General features: G+C 49.3%; 1 protein-coding gene across 1 annotated transcript in view; it reads left to right on the top strand.

The window, feature by feature from the left end:
* The first annotated feature begins 404 nt into the window (after positions 1 to 404).
* Positions 405 to 10502, top strand: part of LOC144179957 (ubiquitin-conjugating enzyme E2 Z-like) — a 40892-nt gene continuing 30794 nt past the window's right edge. The window contains exon 1 of the mRNA XM_077708371.1: positions 405 to 487. Coding sequence (XP_077564497.1) covers positions 405 to 487 — 83 coding nt within the window. The remainder of the gene's footprint in view (positions 488 to 10502) is intronic.

Here is a 10502-nt window from a genome sequence, read left to right as displayed (position 1 = left end):
TGGTATATTGTTTGTGATGCCACGTCCTTCGAACCTCTCCAGGGGAATGTTTGGTTCCCGGAATTTTTGACTCATGGGTGATCCTGTCCGCCCGAACGTTGCCAAACATCTCCGCGTGGTCAGGTGTCCAAATGATATCGGACTGATGATGAGAATGAGTGTTTATTACACCTGCCGTACCTTCATTGATTATGATTGGCGCACACAAGCTTCTTGGGAATCTGTTAAAATGACCACCGGGGGTACTGCTACTTTGCGGCTATGCGCTGTGAAGGTGTCATGGTATCGAATGGCTCTGGAAAATATGCCAAGCACTTCAAGGGCATCATCATCATCATCAACATCATCGTCGCAATTTCACCTTCAACTGCGTGACTGCTCGTTGCAGCAAAGTCAACGACGGCATGGCGTCGAAGAAGGTGGGCTGGGACCCCACTTTTGTCGAGCACGAGGTGCCGTCTCCGCAATGTCTGCACAGGACTCTACGGTAAGGGTGACCCCCAGCGCTTTTTAGTACGCATGTCTTAATGCTAGTTCCCCGAGGCCTGGCTCTTCGTATAGGTACCACCTGCGCGATGTCCCCTTCAAGATATGTACGAGCCCGGCGCTTCCGGTGATCCGCAAAACGTTAATCGGACGTGTTGATATGCGCCGCTCCACCTCTTCATCAACCTAGAAGATGCGAAAACCGTGCGCGGAATTAGCGTAAGAGAGCATTTTACAATAAAAAAAAATCGCGGTTCTTAGAAAACAATTTAGCATCGATGAGGCTCGAACACAGGGTGTTCGCTTCAAAGCCGACGATTAGACAACTAGGTTATCCATACCGAACAGCGAAGCTCTTTTAGCAGTTGCATAAAAGAACAGAATGAGTGTACCAATCGAAGCAGTACGTGACGGTGGGGCCGCACAGGAAACACTGAGCTTGTGCTCACAAGGAAACGGAACTTTGCATCACTTGCGTAAGCGCGGTCCAAGAGTACCGCGGTCTAAAAGAACCGACTAGGAGACATCGTTTGTGCTGTACCACTTAACGGTTTTCGGCTGCTTCACACAGTTTAGGCCACGGCCGCTTGGCTTACATCGGGGTTGCCATGACATAATTCCGCCGTGGGAGGCAGTTCTCGCAAACGTAATATTGCTAGAAGCAACGCAATTGCCATTGCGTTCTTGTTCGCTAACTGGGGCAGGGAATTCGACAGGCGCTTGAGTCTAAGTTCTAGAATATCCTGCGCTGTTGCGTGGAATTCTCTGAAATTATGCTGCATAGATCGTACCTCTGTGAAACGCCTAATAGGAAAGATGTTCATATGAAACGACACGAACACCCCTCGTAAACATTGTGCGCCTACAGAAGGTACAGACAAGCGAAGGGAACAAAACACGATGGCGCCGTCGCCCGCAAACAGAGCTAGCAAGCGTACCCAGGAAAAAAATTCACACATCTCCAGGAAGTGCATCATGACGAGTGGGCGAAACACTGGGGATCGTTCTTACCGTAAATCACCCGTGGCATTGCCCACTCGCGCATGTAAATGAGTGACAACGCGCGTGTACAGTATATACAATTCCAACGCAATCCAATTCGATATAATTAAATTTAATCCAATTTATTCCGATCCAATCCATTTCAATCCAATCCAATCTAACCCCCATCCAACCCAATCCAATACAACCCATTTCAACCCAACCCAATCCAGTGCATTTCAATTAAATCCAATTCAATCCAATCCAATTCTCCTCGTGCATGCGCAACACTGTGTACACGGACGCCAAGCACCGGACAGAGCGCGGTCCTAAGTTGCTTCGCCCCTAAAATTTTGCCGGTCGTGGCTTCAAACACGGCTTGAACATATGTTGCGCTTCCGCGGGCCACAGCGACTCACAGCTTTCGCCGGCATCGCGATCCGATCACACTCGGCGAGGATAGTGCAGCCGGCGACGAAGCCATCTGCGATCATCGAAACGACGCGTCGTTTTCCCCAACGCACCTGAAGAACGCGCAAGTACGCTCTGTGGCAACGTTTACATGGCAGCGACAGAACTGCACTCTGAGAAAAAAGGGTAGAAAAGGGAGGAAATCGAGGGTTTTCTCCCCCGGACCAGCGAGATTCTCCCTTTAGCTAATTACACGTAGCGCCCTCTGTACGGCCTCCACGAAACACCGAAACGGGGGAGGAAATATTCTCCCCTGTCGTTTGCAATCTGCTGTCGCCGGCGACGCCGAAAACGAAACCGTTCATCGTTGCACTGTGGCTTTCGCCGATCGGACGCATACGACGACTATGAGCAACACCTCCCCTGCGGTCTGCTGCCTGCTTGTTTTCTCGCTGTCTTTCTTTTTTATTATTGTCATGTGCCCGCCACGCTAACGCACGGCTCGCCAGCCGTGTCTTTGAAGCACATTCTGTGGGCACCGCTGCATGCTTGCTGTGGGCGACTCGCCTGCGCCCTGTTCAACGTTACCACTGCATTTGTGGACGTTTTATACTGACGCCCAAGGGTAAAAGAGGTCAGCGATGATAGCAAACTGCCCTATTTTTCGTCAACGAGCACGGACCGCAGCATATTGACGCCTCAGTTATCAACAACACAAGGCCCCCATTCGGTAACATCTTGGCTGAATGGTTGCCAGACCAGCGGTGCGCTCTACTCTAAAAGAGCGAAGGCGAGGCAATGAGTGTCGTTACCCAAACATACCTGCCGTACTGTTTCGTGGAACGTTTTTTCTACTTTGAGCTATTTTACTGCTTCTTACAAAACCTCAAATTAATAAAAGTTTGAAATTGCTGGGGTTACATTTGATGAAAAAACAGAACTTACCTAAGTCTTACGCACTGCCATGGGTTATCGAAACAAGCAACGATCTCACTGTTCCTACCTGCATTCTCGGCGATCAGGGTTATAAATACTTTGTCGCCGTTTCAATGTTTAGATGTGGCTTCTGATCAAGCGGGCATGTGAAAAGTGTACTATATGTTGTGGTGTATACGTGTATTATGCTTGCGATGTTGCGTGTTGTGTGTATTGTGCGTTGGCAGTGCCTTTAATGAAGTGTATGTCGCTGTGTTGTGCTATGTTTGTTCCCAATATGTGCCCGCCCACATGCGGCCTCTGATTGATTGATTGTGTAGGGTTTAACACGCCGACGCAACGCAGGCGATGAGGCGCGCCGTAGTGGAGGGCTCCGGATTAATTTTGACCACCTGGGGATCTTTAACGTTCGCCGAAATCTCGTACACACGGGCGTTTTTGCTTTTCGCCTCCATCAGAAAAGCGGCCGCCGCGGCCGGGAATCGAACCCGCGACCTCGTGCTCAGCAGCGCAACGCCTTAGCCACTGAGCCACCAAATGCGGCCTCTGTGATGTTGGCTATAATAATATACGTTATCCATAAAGGAAACCAAGGAAACGCCTTGATGTAAGTGCCCACTGATGGTGATGCTTAGTAGCTGCCCCTCACCACCCCTAAATTTCTGTTGCGTCATCTATCGGCCATTTTAAAACGTTTACGATTGCTTTATACTTCGAGCACGCTAGAGGGCGAGCATTGTCGAGGATGCGACATCGACGGATACGTTTTAGATGCAGAGCATCGCATTCACTCGCCTTGTCCCTCCGGCGTCGTCGTCGTCGGCGGCAGCGTTGTCCGCCCCTCCCCCATTCTCCTCGCCGCGCCAGCTGCGCTCTCCGCCGCTCACCCCCTCTCCTCTCCGATAGCGAACACTCGGAACACTCTCTCGCGAGGGGCATTGGATTGGATTCGATTGGATTGGCTTGGCTTGGATTTGGATTGGATTAAAGTGGATTGTGTTGCGTCATAGCCGCGGCACGTTGCGTCATAGCCGCGGCAGACGCGCTCGGGCCGGCGCATGTGCAGTACTCTCTCTTCCGCGGTTTCCTCTCCTTCGGGCGCGCTGCGCATATAACCGTTGTGCCGTTCTCCGGCGAAGCAACATCCACGCTTGGCTCAAACACCTAGACTCCACGCCGCTTTACAAGTACGCCAACGTCGTCATCGACTGGGACCGGCTTACGCTGTCCCCTCAACGTTATGCGCGCTATAAAACGCGGTGCCTTCGCCGCTCCGCCTATGCGTCGCATCTACACAGGGGTTCCCGCGAGGGGAGGTGGGAGTTTTTTCGTGTTGCCTGCATTGCGTTTGCGCTGAGATTTACTATTGCAGACGATCCGCGTTTTGATGCATCGGTAGTAGCAAGGTAAGACGACTAACAACAACTGGTTGTTCTAAAACGGCCGCATTGGATGCTTGTGATCTCGTGTGCGGTGAACGGCGGGGTTACGAGCCTTTCGGAAATAAAGGCGGCATTTTGAAAGCAATCGGTATGACTTCTACTGTGTTTACGGCGGCGCGTTCGCTCGGAACGCGTAGGCGGGGCGCGCAGCGAGACGAATGCAAGAAGTCGCGCATATACGATGGGCGACATCGCTTGCTAACCGCAGTTCTGGTGCTTGGTAGGTAATTTCTTGGTTATTTTAGCGAATTTTTAGCGCACACAACCACAGTAACCTACTTATTTGTACTTCCTCGATCCTCAAACCGATCAGCTCGCTAGGCCTTTCTCGCTTGACAAGCCTTGCTTGGGTGACGCTGCCAGGGGAGGAACGCTCCTCCATTAGCTCACGAAAGGGGGAAATCTTCCTCCACTCCTAGGGGTAGAAACGCGCTCCTCCCTCTTAAAGGGAGAATCTTTCTACCTCTTAGGGAGCAATATATGATACATTCCTGTTTCACCCTTAAGGGAGAAACTACCACACCCTTTTTTTCTTAGAGTGTGCAGCGAAATTAGTTTGAGCCGCGTCGACGCCAAGTGTACGGCACGCTGATGCTTCGCTAGTAAGTCGCAGAGGGATGTCAGAGTCAGCAGGATCGGACACGTTATCCCGCCCCTGCGCTAGCGTGCCGGATAGGCATCGGTCGCAGCAATTTAAAAGTGTCTTGAGCTACCTTTCGTAGGGAGGCACTTCTAAGCCTCCGCGACAATGAAAATCCACGTGTTGCAGTCGGAAGTTGCTCGTCGCTACTCTCCTTCGTAATGGGCTCGTGGTAATCCGCGCCTACCTTGGTATTGCTGGTGGCTATCCTCCCGCCGCACGATAGCACAGTTTATGGATGTTTCGACCCCGGTTGTCGGTGACGGGGCGTACTCGTGCATACACATCAGGCCTCGCTTTTTAGGGCGAAAGCCACATCGGCCTAGGTCAGGCAGTGTCGCCGTACGTGGGGTTTTGACCTTGAAGTGACACCACGTGACTCGGCGCCGCGGCGAGTGTCGCTCTTCCTCTGTCCCTCACGCCGCCGCGGCGTGAACAATGGAGCAGGGAGGCTGGTCCATCTGTGCTGAAGTTGTGTTGTCTGCGCGTCCCCAGTTGCGAATGCGGCAGGCAGCGTAGGACCATCCTGCAAACATCGCATGGCTTGTTAATGAGTTAAAACGGAACGTGAGTGCCAGCGCTCAAAGCGGTAGGAGGAATCGAGTGAAGAACGGAACTCTTCGGCGAACTAACCGTCGAGAGAGCATGAAGAAAGACGTCAGCGATGAGCTTTAGAGGCGCCAATGGAGCTCTTGCCATCGACTTCGACGACGGCTTGAGAAACTGACAGAACGACTGTAGGGAGTGCTCACAGTATACGGATCGTTCGAGTAGCCTATTGTCCAGTTGGCAAACTACTTCGGCTGCTTTCCCTTGCGTAGCCGAGGGAGCCGAGCTAAGCCGCAGCCATTTTTTAGCCTCATGTACACAGGGCGTTCATTATAATAAGTTTCGTAACGTCAGTGATTAGCCAACCAATGACTCAGCACTTTCGCAGCTACCACGGATTGCAATGCACCCGGAATGCCTACCGCATCTGAAATCTGCGGCGACTGGTACGAAGGAGCCCCGTGTGAAAAGAGTTCCGCGCACACGGCTGATATGGCGAGCCGTTGCAGATTAAACGTGTATGCCCCGCTCCCCGTCGCTGCTCTCCGACTGGGTGTATAAGCCTTACACCAGGCACGGTCACATCTCGATCCACCCCTCCCGGTGCGGTGTCTTCGCAGCGACTTCTGAGAGCAGCGTGCCGTTTACAAGACGTCGACGCGTCTTCGCTTCCACCGCTGCCGTGGGAACACAGCGCAGTGTTTTGGCACTAAGACGTTTGCCTGTGTGTCAGTTCGCTACCTCGAATCGAAAACGCACGGCGATGCGGAGTACGCTAGCGCACGCAGACCGATCGTCTATACGTAGGGCAGCGGAAGGTATAGAACACGGCTCAGTGACAGTATAATGAGCGCCTTCGACCAACGTCGTACCTTGCTTAGCCTTTGAACCTCTATGACCTCTAGTGTCCCACCGCATTTAAGGCGCCGGACATCGGTGACCAATTTTAAAGTGAAGCTTTCTTCGGCTCACTGATGGTGTGTATAACCAAAACGCACTGCAGGGAAGACAGTTTATACAATGGGACGGCGCATGATGATGGTGATCTTATTGATGATGAAACAAGAACACGCGCTTCTCGTGATCGTAATCGAACCTGGGTCCCTCGCGTATGAAGCCGACGCCTATCCGATTACGCCATCATCGCATTCGGATCGTTCAGCATTCACTTTGGGTCTTTAGCGCATTATCTTTTCAAACAAAGTTCAAAATCCCCTTCGTATCACCACGACGATTGTTTAGCGACGACGATTGGGGGGAGGGGGGTAGGCGGGGGTGCTTAGCTTTCTCACGAGGGATTCGTTTTCTGTCACCTGCGTTAGACTTTGAATCGCAGGCCGTTTTCACTTTAATCATTCATGCTGGTACTTTCAATGCATCGGCTTTGATTTCGGCAGTTCTTCATTTTATTTTCGAACGCAAGAAAGCTTGGTGTTGCTACCATCTTTGTCGTTAGACGGAGGGGACTTGAACTTTTTTCATCTAGCCCGGTTAATTGCAGCTGGCGTTCCACTGGCGCACGGTGTCGACGTTACGCAGTATTTAAAGCACCGAAAGGGCGCGTAGCATCCGACGTCCTGTGCAGAAGAAAAAAAAAGTGGTTGATCCTACTTTCATAGCAACCGGTAAAACACGAAAGTGAAATGGTCTTGCACAGGAGCAACTGAATTTTCATGGTGCATCGACGTGAACTTGCACATCGCTATTTATATTTCGTCGGTATGGCACCGGTAGACGCATCAAAGTTAGACACTGGATTGCACGCGCCGGAGCATTGCACAAATCCGACTGAAACCACAGGCGCTCTCAAATTGTGCGAACGAAACCGAACGGGTTGTCAGGGAACCGTTTGGTGAACCCACGCTCCGCTGCAGCAAAAGGAGCGTAATTTGCATGTCGGCGGCTGTCTTGTGGGTGTGCTTGGCGGGCGACGTCCTGCTTTCGGGTCGCTTCGGCAAAGGTGCGACCACTTCGATCCTGCTGTGTGGCGTGTACGGCAGACGGTTGCGTTGGGATGGATTCTGCTAGAGGAACTCGAGAGGCAGAGTTCGTAGCTTGGGCCGTAAATGAGTGAACGCCTTCCACTCCCCTCTGGCGTGTCTCTCATCGCACCAAAGCAGTCACGAGTGTGACATTCGCCCCTCGGCGTCCTTGCTTTCTGCGGCACTTACTACCAGTTTTCTTACACGGGTCATCACACCCGAAGCAGTAGGCGGCGGAGAAGCACGGGAGCTTGTATACGCTGCCCTATCGAGTAGCCAACTGTGGGCGCTCATTTGAGTCATGATGCACTACTCGCTTCACGTCTCTTAGAGGGCAGCACCATCTGAATAGGGAATGTTATACAAAAGAATTGAAGGCGCGTTTGGACAGGTTCTTACGCTTGAGTTCATAGAGTAGTTGGTAAAGTTCTGCGCACCTCCCTTTGCAGCGAGAGAGATCGCGGGTTCAATACCGCGCCCAAGCGCTTCAATTCGATTTTTTTGGCGATGTCATTTCCGTTATGAATATGACGCCAGTGAGGTCTTGGTGTATACTGGCATCAAACAATTTCCTGTTAAAACACACAATAGTCAACCCTAGGACACAAAAGATTTTCCTAGAAGAAGCCGGCCTAATTCAGAACTGATACTGTTCATTTCTCTAGTGTGTCAAGCGCTTCAAGGAATAACTGAGGAATGATTGCATGTAAATGTTACACAAGCAGCAGAAAGTTCCAAACCCAAGCATGGCGAATCATGAGTGGGCAATGTGGCCGAGCTTGGAAATACCTCGGCCGTCATTATTAGCTGGTGTTTGGGTAAGGGAACAAGCCAACAAATGGCCAAGCTCCGGAAGGCCAATATTGGAGCATATGCTCATGATACTGCCATGCCTATGCGTGGACCCCCATGCAGTATTCATGCACATTTGTGGCTTTCTGGCCAGTACTTATGGCCAATGCCTTTTCTATAAGTTGCCTCGAGGCCCGATTTCTGCTTTTATACGTGCCATTATGCAGAAAACTATTTAATGAGCACGTCTTTATAATTTTGTTGTACAATGACATGTACAAAACAAAAATCAAGCCGCAACGCACAATAACCGACCTGCATCAATTTTGGGAAGCGATTGCGGGACTTACCAAAAAAAAAATGTAGCGCCGTAAGACAGCTGGATCTCTTTGCTTGCTTCTTCATTATGTGCATTAAAGTTTAAACGAGAAACCTGACTTGACAGTGTCAAAAATACGGAATAAGTTTGTTCAAAACTTAAACACGAAAGCAAAACAAAAACGTGATAGTAGACAAAAATTAAAAAGCTCAGGTAGCGCGAAGCGATCCATGCTTCGTTTAGCTGATTGGGAGGCCTTCAAAACAGAAGCCTTCAGGTAACTGAAAACAAGACCTTTTTCTTCGGTAATTGGCCGATCTTCCAATATCACAATATTTATTTAAGCAGCACTATTGTAGAATAAATAGTACAGCTTCAAAGACTGGTTCTCTGTGCTGCATCCGCCACTTGTCCACGGGAAACATCTGTACGTTGTAGCGCTGTAGTACGCAAGAAACAATCGTTCACTAAACTGGTAAATGCGCGCTGATTACTAACTACAGTACTTATCATCCTCCTCAACGCGTTCACGTGTGAAAATATTCAGACTAAATTTTTAACTTGTCAACACTCGCTCTCAAACATGAAACGTCTGCTGTTACTGCTATTTATTTTTCGATACTGTGCTTTACGATAGTAATTACTTTGCTCGTTCTTGAGAAAACAGTCCGGAATTTCACTGAAAATTTTCTTTACCCTATGGAAATCGCTGAGGGTAATAAAAAAAGAAAGCCTAAGAGAAAAAGCATCACTCCAGCGGTTTTGCGTAACCTTGTTTTGCCTACTATAGTCAAACAATTAATCGCAGCAGAAAAATGTCGTGCATTCAACGTTTTATTTGCCTAAGTTTTGTAGACGCCCAGGAGTAGTGTAATTACTTTGTCGCTCAACAATATCTCTACGTAGCTCACAAAAAGAACGAAACGAAAGCTTCATTTATAGCTAGCGCTTAACGAGGCCAGCTTATTTATTTTATTTATTTGTACAATACTGCGGACCTTGAGTTGTCCAAGCAGGAGAGCGATGTACACACCCAGAAGACATGCGTACGGATACAAGAACAATGCATGAACGAGTAGATACATAACCAACAGGTAAGACTGCAATCATATTGAATGACAGCAAGGGTGAACACTGACAAAAGATTCCGATCAGAAACAGTTCTGGGGAAAAATGAATTTTTGTATTGGTCAGTACGGGCAAAGAACAGTTTAATACATCGACTATGTTTGTGACGAGACACTCGACCAGGGTTGTTAGTTATGCAATCTCGGGATTGGATTCCCAATTTATGAAAATACAGCTGGTGTAGAAGTTTAGACGGGCACTTTTACGTCGGTTGGTCATTGGCTTAAGGTGTGCAAGCTTTAGGATATCTGAAGGGGAGTCGCGACGTCTAAAACGTTTATAGATAAAACGAGCTGCCAATGTCTGAATTTTTTGAAGTTTTTCTTAATTAGTGACAGTGTAGGGGTCCCAGACAATGCTCCCGTAGTCCAGGATGGGTCTTACAATAGATTTGTATGCAATAAGTCGAAGTGACGAGCGGGCATCTCCTAATCTGTGCTTTAGGAACCCCAACTTCTTTCTCGCGGAGGAACATATGTTATTTATATGCGTTGACCAGTTAAGTCGGGACGTCAAGGTTAATACCAGGTACTTATGTTCCTCCACATGTGTAGTCTGGCAATTGCCGAGACTATACGTGAATTCAGATTTATTCTTTTTATTTGTGATGCACATGTGAACCGTCTTGTCGAGATTTATAAGCATATCCGATGTATCACACCATTCCGTTATTGCATGCAGAGCATGGTTAGGAACTTGCTGGTCAGCGGCAGACACCATATGGCTAAATATAATGCAATGGTCTGCAAACAACCCAAGGCGTACAGGAGCCTTTGCTACTTGGCCAAGATCATTAATATAAATGTTGAATAAAACCGGTGCCAAGACCGAGCTCT

The sequence above is a fragment of the Haemaphysalis longicornis genome, unplaced genomic scaffold (genome assembly GCF_048455015.1).
Source record: "Haemaphysalis longicornis isolate Haplotype H1 unplaced genomic scaffold, Haemaphysalis longicornis Haplotype H1 scaffold_4, whole genome shotgun sequence".
Lineage (NCBI taxonomy): Eukaryota > Metazoa > Arthropoda > Arachnida > Ixodida > Ixodidae > Haemaphysalis > Haemaphysalis longicornis.
This window is presented reverse-complemented; position numbering and strand designations above follow the sequence as displayed.